General features: G+C 33.4%; 4 protein-coding genes across 4 annotated transcripts; 2 read left to right on the forward strand and 2 right to left on the reverse strand.

Annotated features, from left to right (window-relative positions):
* The first annotated feature begins 1,075 nt into the window (after nucleotides 1-1,075).
* Nucleotides 1,076-2,663, forward strand: LOC116343624 (chymotrypsin-2-like). The gene is made up of 6 exons (XM_031771812.1): nucleotides 1,076-1,180; nucleotides 1,247-1,412; nucleotides 1,468-1,690; nucleotides 1,757-1,903; nucleotides 1,977-2,041; nucleotides 2,117-2,663. Exons 1-6 carry the CDS (start codon nucleotides 1,108-1,110, stop codon nucleotides 2,196-2,198), a joined length of 756 nt encoding a protein of 251 aa, XP_031627672.1. The 5' UTR covers nucleotides 1,076-1,107; the 3' UTR covers nucleotides 2,199-2,663.
* A 509-nt stretch (nucleotides 2,664-3,172) lies between these two features.
* LOC116343740 (trypsin-3-like) lies at nucleotides 3,173-6,510 on the forward strand. The gene is made up of 11 exons (XM_031771957.1): nucleotides 3,173-3,280; nucleotides 3,349-3,511; nucleotides 3,568-3,811; nucleotides 3,876-4,025; nucleotides 4,101-4,165; nucleotides 4,243-4,305; nucleotides 5,417-5,436; nucleotides 5,519-5,681; nucleotides 5,751-5,997; nucleotides 6,060-6,203; nucleotides 6,264-6,510. Exons 1-11 carry the CDS (start codon nucleotides 3,208-3,210, stop codon nucleotides 6,408-6,410), a joined length of 1,479 nt encoding a protein of 492 aa, XP_031627817.1. The 5' UTR covers nucleotides 3,173-3,207; the 3' UTR covers nucleotides 6,411-6,510.
* Nucleotides 6,511-7,009: 499 nt separating this feature from the next.
* LOC116343623 (uncharacterized protein DDB_G0283697) lies at nucleotides 7,010-10,963 on the reverse strand. Its single transcript, XM_031771811.1, has 7 exons — nucleotides 10,608-10,963; nucleotides 10,036-10,506; nucleotides 8,879-9,096; nucleotides 8,300-8,810; nucleotides 8,024-8,226; nucleotides 7,334-7,766; nucleotides 7,010-7,242 (listed from the first exon to the last, which is right to left on the reverse strand). Exons 1-7 carry the CDS (start codon nucleotides 10,691-10,693, stop codon nucleotides 7,101-7,103), a joined length of 2,064 nt encoding a protein of 687 aa, XP_031627671.1. The 5' UTR covers nucleotides 10,694-10,963; the 3' UTR covers nucleotides 7,010-7,100.
* A 241-nt stretch (nucleotides 10,964-11,204) lies between these two features.
* LOC116343973 lies at nucleotides 11,205-17,848 on the reverse strand. The gene is made up of 5 exons (XM_031772319.1): nucleotides 17,631-17,848; nucleotides 14,766-15,230; nucleotides 14,579-14,689; nucleotides 12,210-12,332; nucleotides 11,205-11,559 (listed from the first exon to the last, which is right to left on the reverse strand). Exons 2-5 carry the CDS (start codon nucleotides 15,016-15,018, stop codon nucleotides 11,459-11,461), a joined length of 588 nt encoding a protein of 195 aa, XP_031628179.1. The 5' UTR covers nucleotides 15,019-15,230; nucleotides 17,631-17,848; the 3' UTR covers nucleotides 11,205-11,458.
* Between the last annotated feature and the right edge of the window lie 775 nt (nucleotides 17,849-18,623).

The following is an 18,623-nucleotide window of genomic DNA, read 5'->3' on the forward strand; positions in this document are numbered from 1 at the left end:
TTTAATATAATCAAATTGTATATTTGCCATAAAAAAAAATTTATTTAAATTTTAATCGCATATTGACATGGAATTATGAATATTACTATCGATTTCATCTATAAATTATTTAATGAACAGTATTTCATAATGTTTGCAATTTTTATCATTTCTTTTTTATTCGAATTTTTTCATATTTTATGTATTTGCTTAGTACTTATATGAGATTTTAACGCATTCTTATTCAAATTTAGTTAATTTTTAAATAAAATTCGAGGATAAATACTTAGATTGAACTGATTTATATTGTATTTTGTTATGAGGATACTCAGAAATAATTCATAATTCGTTTTTTAAAAGCCATTACATCATGAAGAATCTGATTCCGTCGTTGAAATGGAAGATTAGATTTCGATTCTATTTTTCATTCTTTACATCATATCATTACTTTTCCTACATCTTTATTTATTTTTCACTTTAATTTTTTTTAAATGCCACACGCAAACATAAAAAAATCACGTTAAAAGTGCATATCTCTCTGTCCGCAGTCTGTCATCACTTTAACCCCACTGTATCGATGTGCCCCCAAATTTATCACTTTAAACTTTTGACTCGTGGTGCATACCACAGCAACAATGAAAAAAAATTTAATACAGAAAGTTGAGCATTTCAAGCGCTATTCAAAGATTTCCAATATCTTTTCATTTGGCCCAAATATTCTCAATCGAAAAAAAAAAGTGTATCAGTCTTTCTCCCACTTCCCCTATGTAGAATAGAATTATTTATTTCAAGTCGACTTTTTACCCTCTATATGGATAAAAATGTTCTAAATGTGTGTTGTAAATTTGGCCAATTTTCGAGATAATATAAATATATTATAATCATAACAGAGTTTCAAAGTGCACAAAAACCGTCTTGAGTTCAATTACGCGATACAGAGTCATGATTATAACAAGTCATAAAGATAAAGCATCATTATTATAAAAAGAGTCATGTTAATTAGGATTAAAGATGAATTTTTAATTTAAAAAACGCATTATAATATCTGTATAAATATAGACAGTCCGTAGTCGGCTCCTAACTCTTTTCTCGTTCATTGATCTAAGAGACATCAAATTGGTTTTCAAAATGAAACTGAAGTTGTTTATTATTTGTTGTGTGATCCATTCAATATTTGCGATTGATCTTTTCGGTTTAATAAGTAATCTGTTGTAAACATTCACATTTAATTTTAAAATTTTAATTTTCTTCATCAATTTTAAATTAGAAAATCCAATTTCGAGCATAGTCGGTGGTGAAAATGCAGAAGAAGAAGAGGCAGCAAAAAGTGTTGCAAACTATGAATGTTCTATACAATTTATTCGATATCATATGTGTGCAGGTTCGATAATATCAGCTAAATGGATTCTTTCTTCTGCTCACTGTGTCATGGAGTATGTTTTATGTAAAAAAAATGTGTTCAAAACTAATTTTCTTACATGCAAATAGAGAAACATTTATGCTTAACGTTTTGGTGGGAACAAGAAACTTGCGAAGAGGTGGTAAACGGCATGGGATCCAGAAGATTATTTCGCATGAAAATAAAGATATTGCACTTTTATTAGTAAAAGAATCTATTGAATTCAATGAAAACGTTCAGGCGATTGGACTACGAAAAACTGAAGTACCAGAGAATGCTCAAGTTACGTTGTCGATTTGGGGTTCTATGAGAGTAAGAACTTGTGTCTTTTGTTTTGCTATTGAAAAGAAATAATCCATAATTGAAATTGTTAAATAGTATGGTGTACTGTTCGATAAAAGTGTACATAGCATTACCTTGAAGGTCGAGCCCGCAGACAAATGTAGATATATGTACAAAAGTAAAGATGTTGACATTAACAGCAAATACATGTGCACTTCATCGACAGCCCAAGGTGATTGCAATGTAAGTATTCCCGTTATAAATAACATTAACATCTGTAAGAAGTCAAGCGAATAAGACATTCCTTTAACTGTAGATAGATACTGGTGCACCTCTCATGTATGAGAATAAAATTGCGGGAGTTGTAACTTTGACTGTTCCGTAAGTTTAATTGATTTAAATAAATTTAATTTGACCACCGAAATAAACTAATTTTTATATTCATTTTTTCCAAAGATGCTATAATGGTTTGCCAAACGTGTATACAAAGATTTCCTGTGTACATGACTGGATTCAAGAGCAAACAAAATCAACCTGAATACATTAATTTTATATTTTTGAGTAGGTGTACGGAACATACAAAAATCGGGGTTTAGTTAGTTGTGTTAAGGGAAAAAATGGTGGCGGATGCACCAAAGACATTTCCAAGGCTAAATCAGTGCATGATTCAGGTTTTATATGCGCAATTTTTATAATTGCCTCAATTGGTTTCTTTTTGTTATCACACAAAGTTCAAGTTGAACGTATTGCCAGTGAAAATATTGATAATGTTCTCGCAGACGGTTTTTTTATTGTATGATTTATTTTGGTGAATTTCAACTGATTTAAAAAAAATGGTTATATCCTTACATATTTTGAGGTTCGTTGACACCATTTGTGAACCGGTGAAGAGACTAGCACGATCTTATTTCACGATTTGATGGGTTACATTAAAAATACTTTTAAATATAATCAAATTGTATGTTTGTCATAAGAAATAAAACTCATTTAAATTTTAATCACATATTGACATGGTATTATGAACATTACTATCGATTTCATCTACATATAAATTATTTAATTAACCATCAAATATGGATGAAAACCTTTTTAGGATAGGAGATAATTTTGAAAATTGCGAGAAATGTTATATGGATAAAAACATGCTAAAAGTCAATTTGGCCAATATTTGACAACAGCAATCATTTAAAGACCGACTATACCTTTCGGTGTGTGGTCTTTTTACGAAATGACTAGAAGCTTCCCTATTGAGAGCCAGTCTCTACACCAATCATACCCTCCAACATCCAAATCAAACTTAACCGAATCTAAATACCGTCTCTGTTTCTCGCAAATTTTTGAGGTAATGTAAATATATTATAATCTTGAAAAACTCCCAAAGTGCACAAAAACCGCGTTGAATTCAAGTACGCGATAAAGAGTCATGATTATAAGATTAAAGATTAATTTTTAATAAAAACACATTATAAAATCTGTATAAATATAGATAGTCCGTAGTCCTTCACTAGCTCTTTCATTGATTTCTAGACGTCAAATTTGTTTTCAAAATGAAATTAAAGTTGTTTATTATTTGTTGTGTGCTCCAATCAATATTCGGGTTTAATCTGTCCGATTCAATAGGTAATTTGTTATAAATTAAGTGTATTTAATTTTAAAAATGTACCTTTCTTCATCAATTTAAAAATTAGAATATCCACCACAGCTTCCATTTTCGCGCATAGTCGGTGGCAAAAATGCAGAAGAAGGTGCTGCAAAATATCAATGTTCCATACAATTATTTGGACAACATATGTGTGGATGTGCGATAATATCACCTGAATGGATTCTTTCTGCCGGTCACTGTGCCATCGGGTATGTTTTATGCAGAGCAATATATGCCCAAAACTAATTTTCTTGTATGCAAACAGAGTACCGTTTCTTTTCCGAGTTTTGGTGGGAACAAACAACTTGCGATGCGGTGGTAAACGGTATGGGATTCAGGAGATTATTAGGCATGAAGAATATAACAAACCGAAATTTGCAAATGATATTGCAATTTTTCGGATAAAAGGATCTATTGAATTCAATGAAAAAGTTCAGCCGATTGAACTACGGGAAGATGAAGTACCAGACAATGGTCAAGTTACGTTGACGGGTTGGGGTGCTGTGAGGGTAAGAACTTGTGTCTTGTTTGGCTATTGAAAAGAAATAATACAAAATTTAAATTGTTAAACAGACTGGTGGACTGTCCGCACAACATTTACAAATCATTACCTTGAATGCCGTGTCCACAGAAAGATGTCGAAAAATTTACAAAAGTGAAAATGTTGACGTTCACAACAGTCACATTTGTACTTTAACGAAAACCGGCGAAGGTGCTTGTAATGTAAGTATTCCTGGTTATAAATAACCATAAACATCGGTGAGAAGTCAAGCGAATAAGAAAATTCTTTAACTGTAGGGAGATTCTGGGGGACCTCTCGTCTATGACAGTAAACTTGTGGGAATTGTAAATTGGGGTGTTCCGTAAGTTTAATTAATTTGAATAAATTTAATTTGACCATCAAAATAAACTAATTTTTATGTTCCTCTTTTAAAAAAAGGTGCGCTCAAGGCTATCCAGACGCGTATGCAAAGATTTCCTATCTATATAACTGGATTCAAAAGCAAACAAAACTAAATTGAATACATATACTTTGATTTTGAGTTATAAAAGCGTTTAATTTGAATAAAATTGAATTATTTTAATGTTTACCCTTGAATAATAAGAATAATTATAACATGAACTCATATCAAGCGAAAGGCTGTAAAATACACAAAATCTATAAAAAATCCAAAAATCATGTATTTCATTTTCAATAAAGAGTAATTTAGCAAGGTTTGAATAACATAAAAAAAATTCTGACCAACTTCACCTTATTAAGTATCTTCACCTGGAAATCAATTCCATTGACCGTAAATTAGATTTTTCTTTCAGATTCAATTGTTTTAAATCAGTACATGATTCAGGTTTTATTACGCGCAATTCTTTATAATTGCCTCAATCGGTTTCTTTGTGTTATCACACAAAGTTCAAGTTGAAGTGCATTGCCGAAAGGAAAAAAACACAAAAGCGAGTGAGCAGGTATCTAAACAGAATCACTTTATTGCAATGATTAAGCATGGGAAAACCACTTTTACCACTCTCTTTCCAAGCAATACAAATTCCAGACATTTGAGTGCCAACGATAAATAATGATCGATAAGAATCTATTACTAAATTCCATATGCGTAATTAATTCTCGTGTCAAGGAACTATAGACATTTGGAGCATGCCCAAAACAACCATATAAATATTTAAAAATATATAAAAGTACCTCGAAATCTTTAGAGAGATTCGAATTTTGCGAATTCAAAGAGTCCCCAAATAAATTCCAGCTTAAAAATGTAATAAAAGTGAACCTTGTCTATTTTCATTTAAAAAGTGCTTACAATTTGTGTGCACTCAACAATTTGTTAGCATTAGGAATGTCACATTTAAGTCACCATGTGTAATCTATAGTGTGTTCCTTATTAAAGTGCAAAATAGATAATAAATCATCAGCACTGATAAAAATATATCTTTCTTTGGTTTGTTCGTTGCTATTTGAAAAAAAAAAAAATGCTTCAATAGTTTTATATAAATAGTGCATTGCTTCGCTTAACAATCCATAAGTTCTTTAGTTGTTCAACGATTAGAAGAAACGGATAAAATTCAAAATGAAGCTAAAACTATTCATTCTGTGCTGTATTTTGCAGTCAATCACTGCGTTCACTTTGTCAGATTTGATAAGTAAGTCATTTTGTAAATAAATTCCATCGTTATGGTGACAAAATGTCATTACATACATACCTTTTCAGTGTATCCACCGCAAGGGATATCATCACGTATTGTCGGTGGAGAAGATGCGGAAGATGGTGCAGCGCCATTTCAATGTTCATTGCAGTCGTCCAAAAGACATTTCTGTGGATGTGCAATTGTGTCAAAAAATTGGATTGTGACAGCGTCTCACTGCGTAATTGGGTAAGTGCGTGTTCTTCATTTTCAACAACAAATTTCGAATTAATTTAGATAAACATTAACGTTAAACAGACAATCATCAAGAACCCTTGAGGTCTTGGTTGGAACTAATGATTTGAAAAATGGTGGAATATACTACAAAGTGGCCAGATACTTTGCACACGAACAGTATGATTCCCCCGCATTTGCTAACGACATCGCTCTTATCAAAGTTAAAGATGAAATTGAATTCACTGAAAAGGTGAAGCCAATCGAATTGTCGAAGGATGAAGTGCCAGATGGTGCTGAGCTCACCTTGACAGGCTGGGGCCGATTAAGTGTAAGTTTTCCGTTTATTTTTTATGGTTTCTATGAGAATCTTTACAATTTGCTTTTATGTAGGCGGGCGGTGCATTACCACAACTTCTTCAAGTCATTCAATTGAATGCGGTTCAAACAGAACGATGCAGAGACATTTTTGGTGGCCGCAATGTTCACGACAGTCACATCTGTTCATTTACGAAACGCGGCGAGGGAGCTTGTAATGTGAGTTCATTTTTGCCTCGAACTTTGATGAACTATTAATACTTATCAAAATTGATGTAGGGAGATTCTGGGGGACCTCTCGTGTACCAAAACAAACTAATCGGTGTAGTAAATTGGGGTGTACCGTGTGCTTTGGGCTATCCGGATGCCTATGCAAAAGTTTCGTACTTGTACGACTGGGTTGAAAATACAACCGCTTCAAACTGAAAATACGTGGTTATGCTGTGACTTTTTCTTTCAGAACAAATGGACATGAAATTCGTGTAAAAAAATCTAAATAAAACATTTTTTAGCTAGTTCAATCAAATTTTGTATGCTTTTATTTTAAAACTCTCAATTTTTTATCGAATTAAAGACGCAGTACTTGCTATAAACATTTCAATGAGCAAAGCTTTATTTGATTTGGCCACAGAAAATCAAAGACTTGATAAAATATGTTTGTTTTTCTTTATTTGTAAAAATGATTTCGAAATACATGCACAAGATAATTTAAAGAAATTAATACGTGAACATGTTTTATTCACTATCAAAATTGAGTGGAAATTGTTATAACGAGTTTTTATTTTGCCATTTTTACTTTTTATAAGTCTAAATTGTGTAATCTGTATTATTTTGAGTTGATCCGAATCAAACTCCCAATTCAACAAAACGCATTTAACCAAATTCGTTCTTAAACTGTATGCTTTTCAGAAAACTGAAAATTAAGTTCCCATAAATTTCTCAGCAGAAATAACAAAATGTAGAAAAGAGAAAAAAAGAAGAGTTATTATGAATTAATAATAATAATGAATGGAAACAATAGTTAATGTTGCTTAATGGCAATTCACTAATTGAAATGTGTATTTGTGTGTTTGCATATTGAATGATGATTTTTGATTTTGGTCGTATTCGTTATTTTCATTCACTTTTTTCTGATTTAATGTCATCATCCTCGTAGATCGGCTCTTCTTCCTTAACATTGCTGTCCTCGTGCAATAGAATGTATTCACGTGAGCTAAAACCAAATTTCAACATATCTCGTTCGCGCAACTCAAAATACCTAGGGATGAAATGAATGGAAACAATGGAAATTAATCAATAAGTATTGAAACAGAATGGAAAAAGAATCGACCGAATGGAACTCAAAATACTTTCGTGGCTCAATTTTGTTATTGTTAACAAATGTCCCGTTGGCCGAATCCAAATCGATGATATACGGTCTCACGTGCTTGCCCACGGTTCCATCTTCTCGATCATAATTCACCAAACGATACTGAAGTGCAGCATGTTGTTTTGAGCATGACGGATGATCGACGGCAATTTCGCAAATTTTCTTTTCACGACCAATCAAAAAACAACTTTGACGATGAATGTAAATTGTGCTCAGCGATTGATCATTTTTGAATGGATATAAACGCCAACGTCGCTTTGGTCGTCGAGCTTCGGGTGGTTCAGCATACTTGATAACAATACCATTCACTTTATTCGCATCTTCGGTTAGCTTTCCACTCAGGCCAAAATTTGGCTTTTCTTTTTCGACGGGCGGTTCTGTTTCATCGGGCTTTTTATCTACATCAGTTTTACCTAAGCGACGAATCAGCAAAGAAAATGATAAACATTAGTTAAACAATTTGTGGAAATAACCATGTCATAATGGAAAAGAAGCAAAACTAAAGTACTCTGTATCCCCTTACTCTGTATCAAACATATGTAGTCCTTTCCACAATCATCATCTCTTACACATTACAATTGAATAAATGGACTTCGAATGATGATGATAGCGGAAATTTTTTTTATATTGTAAAAAATACAAATCTATCGAAGATTCAAATTCGCTTTACCCCATGTGTAGTTTCCATTGTCCTCTTCTCTGTTGTTATACTTGCGGCGATTGGCTGAACCATTTTTATCATTCCGCTCATTCCGGTCATTACGATCATTCCGCTCATTCCGGTCGTTCCGGTCACTACGATCATTCCTATCATTTCGTTCACTGTCATTCCGACTGCTCCTGTCATTCCTATCGGGTTTTTGGCCATCGTGCCTTTACGGTTGAAATAATTAAAAAAAAAATCTTAGTTTTCATAAAATGATGGCGTTAAAAATTCTTTACATACCGAAAATCCGACGGCTCATCTGGATTCTTGTTTCGCCGAAATGGATTCGATCGGACTGGTGTTCGGGGCCGTTCACCACTACCACCTCTACCACCAATACCACCACGGTCAGCACTTCGATTTGGTGAACGTTTATCTCTGGCATCTCGTTCATTGCGATTTCTTTCATGCTCATTACGATCTCTTTGCCGTTGTGGTTCATTGCGTGATCTATCCATATCGCGATCGTTGAAATCACGTTTATTTTCTGGTCGTCTTTCTTGTGGAAATCGTTCACCTCGAGCCGAAGAGTCTCGAAACTCGCGTCGATTGTCATTGTAATTAAAACGTGGTGCATTGTCACGTCGGTTATCTTGTCGATCGTCAAAACGGCCACGATTCACGTTACCTTTGGGCGAAAAACTTCGCTTAAACTCATTTTGTGGTCGACCAAAACGTCCTTCATCTCCTCGGAATCGTCGATCTCTATTCAAATCACCACGATCATCCTTGCGAAAACGTTCTGGAAATTCTAAAATGAAACATATACATGTGTGATATTTTCGCATATTAACACATATTGCATTGCTAAAAATTAACCTGGAGCTCGTTCTCTGTTCCTCCATTCTGATTGATTTGTATCATCACGTCTATCTCGACGAACTTCCGTCTCCGGATGTTTCCTCTCGCCTCTGTCTTGGCGTTGCATGCGCGGCGATTCACGACCTCTTTCATTTCTGTCTCGATAATTATTCGGTCGTACATCTGAATTGCGTTGTTCACCACCGACTCGCCTTTGAGCTGGTGATTCGCGTTTTCTGAGAAACAAACGAAATTCACTTCCATTGTAATTTAATATGAGAGTATCAGTTTGTGTTTTTGTATAGGCCAGAATTTAAATAATTTTAATTCGATTTTATAAAATTGTTGCTCTGCACCATCTTACCCGATTCTGTATTGTCTTGTTTTTTTTTTGGTAAAAGAAAAAAATAGACAATTTTTTTACCGAAAGTGATATAATAACTGCGAATTAATCTAACTCCGTGAACACACGTGATGCAGAAGCCCGGATGTGACATGTGTGTGGTGCGAAATTGTAAACATTTGTTGTTTGTTGAATTAATTGGTTGCAATTGTTGTATCGATGCAATCAGCTGGTTCAGCAAAATGTTGCATTTAATGTGTTTTTTTTTGTTTGAAACACATTTTCCAATTTCATTTCATTCCACAGCACCGGAGTTAGTCAAAATCGCACAATGTATAGATATTATTGCTGTTTTTTATCGAATCGGGCTTTTGGTCGGAGCGACTAACTGATTCGAAACATGCGTTTGTGTGAGTATGTGTTGATTAAGTGTGTTTTGATCTCGCCGACTGGCACAAAGAAAATGTGTGGCCGGATATATAGGTTATTTTATACGCTTGAACTTGATTTTTTTTTCATTCTCAAGTTCAATTTACGACAACATATGCAATAAAGGACCTTAAACAAATACATAAACATTGCATTAAAAATTGCAAATTGATTTTTTGACAGGTACAGCTACAACAAATGTGCCAAAAAATTGAAATTTGATCTTTCTTGAGTTGACACTAGTTTGTTAAGTAATGTTTTTTTTTTGTGAATGCAAGTTAACAAAAAACCACTCAATAATTCTTAGAATTTGCTGGTTTTTTCGTTTTGTCACCAATACAAAAACTCTCTACGCTGTACGTAAAAAGTTTTGTGTTACTCAAAAAAGGCGGAAGAGAATTACCGTTTTCGTTCAAAATCGTCACCCGGACTGTCCCATTTTGATTTGTAATCGCCACGATCGTTTGAATTTTCGCGTGGTACACGTTTGCGATCTTCGACGCCACTGCCGACACCACCACGTTTTAATAGTTTCGAATGTTGATGATGACGTTTATCTTCATCACTGCTAATGTAATGAACTTTTGGCGGTTCATGAAGTATTTCAACTTCATCGTCGGCATTTTTGCGTTCATCGGTGTTGCGTTCATCGTGTCGATTGCGACGCTTGCTTTTCTTGTGCTTTTTTTGTTTTTTACGTTTTACCACTTCCTCTTCACTTGAACTGTTTTGGCTGCTTTCGCTGCTTGTGCTACTGTCGTTATCCGATTCGGACGGCGAATGCTTCCTCTTCGATCGATGCTTCTTGCCCTTTTTCGACGACTTCTTTCGATGACGCTTTTTCTGCTCCACAATCTGTTCATCTTCTTCCGATCTTGAGTAGTACAAAAAAGCCAGCAAAAAATACATCAAAATTATCGATGCAGCTATGACAACATCAAATCAAACTACAAATATTGATTTTTGGTTACTTACACAATTGAATGACTGCTGACTTGTTCGTCACTGTCAAACCCTTTCCGTTCGTCGGATCGGTGATGAGACTTTTTGGTTTTCGGCATAGTGTGTTCCTTAGATGAAATTACGTGCACGGTACGGTATAGTTTGTTTGTTCTTCTTTAAGGCGATATGATATAGATTCGGTGAATAAAACACAATACGTTCGGTCAAACAACAATTTGTAAACGTTTAAAATGCAATTGAATTTATTTTGATGGATACAAGAATGGAAAAATGTGTAAACTAATTTTACACTTAACAATCGGCTTTTCGCATTGAAAAGGCTGACTGATGTTGAATCTCTCGTTTTCACTCTACGTTTCCAATCAACGGCAAATGTCAAATCACAGTTTGTCATTGAATCGGTGGTGGCGCATCAAACACGTTTGGATTCGCTGTCAAAATTTTGGAGAAAACCAATCACTTTACGCTAGATGGCGTTATGTATGGAAATCGAACTATTATCTATTTTGCATATTTCATATTTAATAAGAAAAAAAAAATAACATGTTTTATTTTTCATTTTAAGTAAAAGGTTTTATTTGTCGTTTCGTCGGACAATATGATTTTTTTTATCATTTCTCAAATAAAAAAGCGCATAATTTTTTTACACATTCAATGCTACAAATTTCGATTTTGTTTTGCATTAGATTAGTTATTTTGATTAAAATATAGTTTTGACTTAGTTCTTGAACACATATAGCTCAAGAGTTTTGTTTTAGTTTCGTGGAAACTTTCTTTTTAAAAGCTTGCTTATGAGTGGTAACCATTCTACTTTGGTGCATAAAATAAGCCGTTATGTCGCATTCCGTTTACATAACATTGATTCAGTAAAACGACCATGATGCGATAATCAATAAAACCACGCAAACCAGCTGAGTGAATAGATTCGTTGTCGTCCGTGCACTGTCTGAGTAAATCGTTTTCCCTGCAATGAAAGTAAAATTTTGGCAGTTAGAATCATGTGACATAAGCAACAGAGAAAACTCATAAGCCATAAAATCTTATTACTTCTAGAGAGTTTTCTCTTCATCTTTTTCTTTTTTTTGTTTTGTTCGGATGTTCTTTCACTTTCATTGCTCTCGGTCGTTAATTTTTTTTCTGTATGACTAACAACTTATCGTTGTTTCACGCTACTTTTCTTTATAGACATAAATGTAAATAGACTATCTTAAAAAAATTATCATAATAAACGAAAAGAGTCTTTCTACTATGCAAAATGCATAACGATTTTTTGTAGTACTGTATATGGTTGCGATAAGAGGGTCGAGACCTCTTTCGATTTGAATAGTAGTAAATATTGATCTCAACAAAGTGAAAACACGACAAATCCAGGCGAAATCAGAATCTTTTCCCTATTCTTCGACAAATTTGAATAGAATCAATTTCTATATTTAGAGAAAAAGAGTTAAAGAGCAGTAGCGTGATTCGTTTTTCGTGGAAAATCTCTTGTGACATATTGTTTTTCTTTTAATTTGGAAATCCATGTGATAGTGGAATCGATGGGAGTAGTGAATCAATGTCTTGTATGACGTTTTTTGTATAAATAGTTCTTTTTTTGAGAAATAAAAAACTTACATCGTTTGGCAAGCACATGATCACAGCAACATTCACGAACTTCGGTGTAATTAATGCAGGAACCAATGCTTGGCGTGCAATACATTCCAACATAGCATGAATGCGGAATCCATGGAATTTGCTCTATTTTGACATAAAATACAAAATCATTAGAAATAAACTGGTTTTTTTTAAATATTCGACATTATTTCATATAAGTGTTTGTGTATGGTATATTTTTGGATTTAATTTAATATATTTTTGATGATCAAAAACTTGAAAACAATAAATAGCCAATTTGGTCACACTTGTATACACAGCTTGTAATTATCATCCTCATTTCTTGTCATTAATTTCAATGAAAAAAAAAACACAAAACGAAATGAAAATAAAGAATCATCGACACAATAGAGACTCCCATATACCATGCGAAACGTACAACTACCTCGCACATGCACACACACACACACACACACACACACACAGTGCAGGTAGATTAAAGTGGCTCCACATTGCATACATGCAACCATTTAATAAACGCTCATTTTGTTAGTTGACAATATTGTTGCGTTCAGCAAATTGTTTTGGCCACTTTTCGGTTAAATGGCCAAATAACAATGAACATTAAGTGAATGAGAGTTACTGCGCGATTTTGCTACATGTGAACCGCTCACATTCTTATTTAAATATTAAAAAAAAGAATAACTTTTGCAACGAAATGACAAATGAGCGAGCAAAGAGACGCATATAATCGAGAAAAAAAACAAAATGTTGAGTAACATACAATCGCTGCACCAAATGAATGGAAATAATGTAAACACAACAAATCACAAAATATTTTGTTGAATTCAACTTAAAAACCTACTGACAGACTAAGAACATATAGTACTCAAAATCTGGGTGAATTCCATTATGCAAATTTATTTATTTTTTATTAAGAAGAAAACTACTGGCGCGTAAATAGCGTCACAGATCGATTTCCATGTCGATTAACATCACATATGTGCAGATAGATGTGAGTTTTCAACGATGATGATCAAATACTCGAAATGCTATTATTTTTCCTATATCCATAGCTTCGAATTCGAATTGATATATCGATTTCCATTGATTCTTTATTAAGCGATGTAATTTATGGGTGCAACCGAGTGTTTCAAAATCTCACTGTCTTTTCTATTTACTTGAGGTAAGTCAATAATCACAACTAATTAAATGGAAACTGAGCTTTGAGGTCAGGAAATGTGAGATTGAAAGAAAAAATCAATGTCCCATCTTAAATTAAGTGATAGTTTTTGGGTACGACGAATGGTGTTTACTCGTCTTTTACATTTCGTTTAGCAAAACGAAAATAAAATAATTATTATTTGGCCAACAAGTGCTAATTAAAAACTGTCCGAAAACAATAATAAAGAAAAATAACAAAAAAGAGAATAAAAACCCAAATCATCCCAGATTGAGTATCTAGTGTAATTGCAATTATTTTTTTTTTGTTATTTGGATTTTTAACTTTTGCTTTGTTTTTATGCACATGATAATGATATGTGTTATTTAAAAACGTGAGCTTACATCAATTACTAATAGAGTGAGGGTTACATTGACAAATAAATTAGATGAATTGGATTTTTTGGTATTGGACATTCGAAAATTAATCTGACAAATTACAGTTTTTTTTTTTTGCTAAGAACTCTCGTTTTTGTTAAACTTTGATTGGACTCCCAGTTTGGATTGTCTTGAAATTTGGTTGGGACCTACCACTGTTTTGTGACTTCTTTCGATATCTACGATGTAAAATTATTTACGATGAGAAATCAATGGTTGTGCCATCAAATGTCAAACTAATGCTACTGAATTGCTTCATAAACACTGTTATATTCACCAGTGTTCAAAACTTGAATGCTAATGAGAATTGTCTATATAAAACATTTAATACGGAATTACTAATCAATAGGCTAAACTTGATGTGCAAATTGAAATCATCACAACCATTTGATGAAAATCGATTTGAACATTGTTTTAACACCACACAGTGTGCATAGCACTTCAGACAATTTAATCAATACATTTAATCGAATCGCTGAATAATAATTAGTATTCTTGGGAGCGTTTCACTTTTTTCTATTGGATCAGAATCGAATAAAGGTAGAAAAATGCATTTGGATTTGTCTCTTTTGTTATTATTCAAAACGCTAACGATAGCTTCTCGAATACCATTCAATCATTACGCGATTTCATTTGATTTCATGACTCACTCGAGATGCATAGGAAATGCAGACACAATTGCACAGAGAGTCACTTCAAATCGTTGACACGTTTTGTTTCGTTTACAAGAATTCTTGATTTAGATTTCATTCCATTCACTTCACTGAAAATAGAATTCTCAAATCGGTTACCTTGTCCGTGTCTCGAATCACAGCAACAATGATCGTCCAGCATTTTACCACTTAGGCAATAGTTATTGATGTAGTCAGTACACTTCATGCACCAGGTCGGCACTGGCTTTTCTGTAAAAGAAACAATCACATATCGCTTTAAAAAAAAATGCAATTCTTTTCATTATTCTATAGGCAATACACGCACCATCCAATAATTTAATGCCAACTTCGAAGAAGCTTCGTTTTGCATCGCCTTGACTAATATTGTGTTCAATGAAATATTCGACCACCTCTTGCACTCCTTTCACCGATGCATTTTGTTTAGCTATTGGATCCAATGTATTGGAGATGATTCGATCGCTGCGCGTAAATACATTCGGCATATATAGGGTAAAAACTAGAGCTATTATCACAAAAACATTTTTTCTAAAATGATCGATTTGGCTTGAAAACAGCATTGCGTTTGCTGTTTCGTTCGATTTCACTCCACCAGATATTGATTTCCTTCTTTTGTTTTTCTTTCAATTTTCGTTTTTTTTTTTGGTTTTTCTTTACATTGATTTTCACACCACAAGTATTTGAACACTGATTGATGTCGGTTTGACCGATCGATTTGACGTTAGTCGATATTTCATCGCCAAGAAAAAAAATCTCTCACATCCGATTTGTGCTATTATTATTTATGGTGAAAAAAGAGAAGAAAAATTTTTACAATAATTATCAATCGATTAATTCAATCATAAATAAAACGGCGCGGGATGACGATGTTCATAATTTTGTGTGTGTGCCTTACTCGAGCGCGGATCTTAATGAACTGTTTATGCTTGGTATTAAATATTAACATGTTGCCGCTACACTCAACTACACCGTATGTACAGTAGTATACATACATAGGCAAACCAATATGCATGCGTCTCTGTCGCGCTTCACTGCAATGTATACAAATCGAAACGAATTACAGCTACAACGGGTGCCGATTGAAACATAAAGAGAATTTGAAAAAAAAAAATGAATATTCCGAATTTGATGTGTCGGCTACCGACTACCGAGATAAAGAAAAGAGTAAATGAATGAGTGAATACATTTGCGTGCTATTGTTTATGTCACGTATAGTGCGAGAACGCATCTTTTTATGGACTTCTGAATTTGATATAAATTTCATAATCCATTAAATGGGCTGACATAGCGCGGATGACACATTCTTAATTTGTATTGTAGATATTTTGGAGGAAGTGCACTTTTTTCATCTTGCTAACTTGGCACAAATATATATACTAGTTCTTTCAACAGATCTTGGTCAACAATGCCAGTTTTTATACAAGGAATGTTCAGAAATTTCGGGTCTCCAGTCAAAATGAATGCCTGTGAATGAAATTCATTACGACAATTCTTTGCTTTGTGCCTGTTTCTTGAGTATTTTGAAAAATGGACACTTTGGCCATGTGTAGATTGATTTTTCGGTTTCAAAATATTGTTTTTGACTTAAAATTATGGTATGGCCATAAATTAAACCGCGTCCATTAGGCGGAATGGTGAACACACAAACACTTGAGAAAAACAGATCGAGACCAATTAAAAAAAAAAGTCCATAAGAAAAGAGGTATTTTGGGCATTTTCGCTCCAATACAAAGTCAACTGTTTGTAGTGCGTGCTAGCGCGTGTCTCGCATATGATTTTGTATTTGATCCACATTTTCCAATCGCAATAATTTATTTATAGACAGCTCTGACGAAAAACCAGCGGAAAACATCAAAATTTGAAATCAAAAACCGGTCGAGACGCATAAGTGCGAAAAACGATTTTGAAAGAAGAATAACTAGGACGGTAGTTTTGAATTTATAGACTACATATATTCATTTTCATTTTCATAATTTTCCCATTTGAAAATCATCAAGTTGTGTATTTCATATGTTAATCATCACCATGTCACCGCCTATGTTCGTACTGTGGAATTCTAATTGAATTTTTTTTCTATAAAGATTATAAAAATAGTTAAAAAACAAGAAAAATTCAAAATATCTCTATGAAGTGTGTGTCCGAGTAAATAAAAGTTTCAGTAAATCAAAAGATGATTTTTTTCTTTAATCTTTTGATTATATATAAAATGTAAACAGCCGAAAGGCTTCAAATGAGAGGTAATTTTGCTGACGATATAGTCATTAATTATGTCGAAGGAATTTTGGTTTATGTAAATTCGTAGTTCATAAAGTGGTCGGAATGAAATTATAAATCGATATACAGTTCATCATGCCACGTTGTTTTATGTCCAATTTGCAATTTTCAAGTAAACGGGAACTCATCAAAAAAAATTAACTGCACCTATTTTTAGCTCTCTCTTTCTCTCATTAATGGTGCGTGCGTGCGTGCAAGTTAAGGAAAAATTATGCCTGACGTATGTTTGTATAAGTACTGAATAAAAAAGAAAAACGCATTCGAAGGGTTTGTCCAATCTCAATTACAGGAAATGTGAGTCATGGCGATGACCATACGTTCGTCATTTTGTTTTTCATTGAAAATTAGATTAGGAGTCGTAAAAATGTTTTCAGCTGATTTTATATTCAATCAAAAGTGAAATAAATCCAGCAGAAATCATATAAAACCGAATTGGGCCAAAACGAAGCATAAACATAGTCAGTATATGTATATATAAGACGAATTCACAGAAATCAAATGTGGTTTTTTTTTCGCCAGAATTATTCTTTATACAAACAAAATGATAACGCTTCGATTTTATTTAGAATTTCGATATTCTTGAAATGTAAACAAATAAAAACGAAAAAACAACAATCGAAATTTGCAGAGTAAATAAAAATGAGCAAGTTTGAGTACAAGGTAAGATATTCACTTAAAATTGTCGATAATTGATTTTTGCGGTTTATTTCGATGTTTATGTCGGTGTTATTAGATTTCATATATTTCTCATAATGGCGAATCTAATTTTGAAAACAACAAAAGACAGCATAAATTGTCGATTCGTTCGGCGCACTGATATTGATGTTAAATCAATTTAATTTTGCTTTACACACTTTTTCGGCACAATCACATTACACAAAAATATAAAATTACCAACCACTTTATTCGATGTAGTCCGAATCGTCAGTGAACTGATTTTTTTAAAAATACAAAAAAATACCGTCATTCGCCAATAAACATTTTTCAATATGTTATAAAAAAACAAGTAAAAATCTGTCAACACTTGAAAATATTTCTCTTATTGAGTTTCATCAGAGTTGCCACTCTTTTTCATTCCACACGCACACCGTATTGTCACCGAATGCAAAATGAATGATTACGTTAAAGATGTGCACGATAGAGATTTCAGTTCAAAGAATAGAAACACAAATTCAACGCAGACACACCGATTTCTATTGTTATGTATATACTACGTCTTAGCGAATTGTGTATGTATGTAGCAAAACCCCCTTTGTGCTTGTTGTGGTCGTTGTCGCTCTTAGAAATACGCATAAAATATGCGACAAGTTTTGGAAATGCGTTTCATGGATAATAGTGTGCGTGCGCGCAGAATAGAAGAAGCCATAGCAACCGTCAAAACAGGAACACAGTTCTACGCTACGCTCATACCATGTGCTACTACTGCCATACAATTATTTTTTGTATACATTCACATTCACACACAAGCTCATTGTGTGCTTCAAAACTCTAACTTACATTACGAATATTATTTGGAACTCGCTTGCAATTTAATACATGCGCAATAGCAAGATTTCATCTTTTTTTTATTGCCGCCGTGCGGATTCCAAATATGCGTTTACTAGTAGTGTGTTTGAGGCGATGTGGTGCTTTGCATTCATAGTCAAATGTATTTATTTTTGCTCGTATGGCGACCGTTGGAAAGGATCTTAGCAACAGCTGGCTACCTGTGGACATGGCATGTTTTATAGTTCAATTTGCCTTTTAACTGCTTTGATGAAATTAAAACAATTTTGAAATTATCTATAAACTAGACTTGGTTTTATGTTGATTTTAACTATTTTCTATTAAAAAAATGTATAAAGAGGAATATACATTGAAATCTAGATTGAAATACGTTGCCACTGAATAA

This window comes from Contarinia nasturtii, unplaced genomic scaffold, assembly GCF_009176525.2.
Source record: "Contarinia nasturtii isolate CC-2019 unplaced genomic scaffold, AAFC_CNas_1.1 Cnas_scaffold_1037, whole genome shotgun sequence".
Taxonomy (NCBI): Eukaryota; Metazoa; Arthropoda; class Insecta; order Diptera; family Cecidomyiidae; genus Contarinia; species Contarinia nasturtii.

Bases quoted from the DNA above. Each gene is read 5' to 3' on its own strand.
- LOC116343624 (XM_031771812.1), top strand. From the start codon at position 1,108: ATGAAACTGAAGTTGTTTATTATTTGTTGTGTGATCCATTCAATATTT. The intron at 1,181-1,246 runs GTAATCTGTTGT...ATTTTAAATTAG, and splicing joins TGATCTTTTCGGTTTAATAA to AAAATCCAATTTCGAGCATA. The intron at 2,042-2,116 runs GTAAGTTTAATT...TTTTTTCCAAAG, and splicing joins GTTGTAACTTTGACTGTTCC to ATGCTATAATGGTTTGCCAA.
- LOC116343740 (XM_031771957.1), top strand. From the start codon at position 3,208: ATGAAATTAAAGTTGTTTATTATTTGTTGTGTGCTCCAATCAATATTC. The intron at 4,306-5,416 runs GCAAACAAAACT...TGTATTTTGCAG, and splicing joins CTATATAACTGGATTCAAAA to TCAATCACTGCGTTCACTTT. The intron at 6,204-6,263 runs GTGAGTTCATTT...AAATTGATGTAG, and splicing joins GCGGCGAGGGAGCTTGTAAT to GGAGATTCTGGGGGACCTCT.
- LOC116343623 (XM_031771811.1), bottom strand. From the start codon at position 10,693: ATGCCGAAAACCAAAAAGTCTCATCACCGATCCGACGAACGGAAAGGG. The intron at 9,097-10,035 runs GTAATTCTCTTC...TTTGTTTCTCAG, and splicing joins GACGATTTTGAACGAAAACG to AAAACGCGAATCACCAGCTC. The intron at 8,227-8,299 runs GTATGTAAAGAA...TCAACCGTAAAG, and splicing joins GATGAGCCGTCGGATTTTCG to GCACGATGGCCAAAAACCCG.
- LOC116343973 (XM_031772319.1), bottom strand. From the start codon at position 15,018: ATGCTGTTTTCAAGCCAAATCGATCATTTTAGAAAAAATGTTTTTGTG. The intron at 14,690-14,765 runs GTGCGTGTATTG...TTTCTTTTACAG, and splicing joins TGGCATTAAATTATTGGATG to AAAAGCCAGTGCCGACCTGG. The intron at 11,560-12,209 runs GTAAGTTTTTTA...CTTTCATTGCAG, and splicing joins TCATGTGCTTGCCAAACGAT to GGAAAACGATTTACTCAGAC.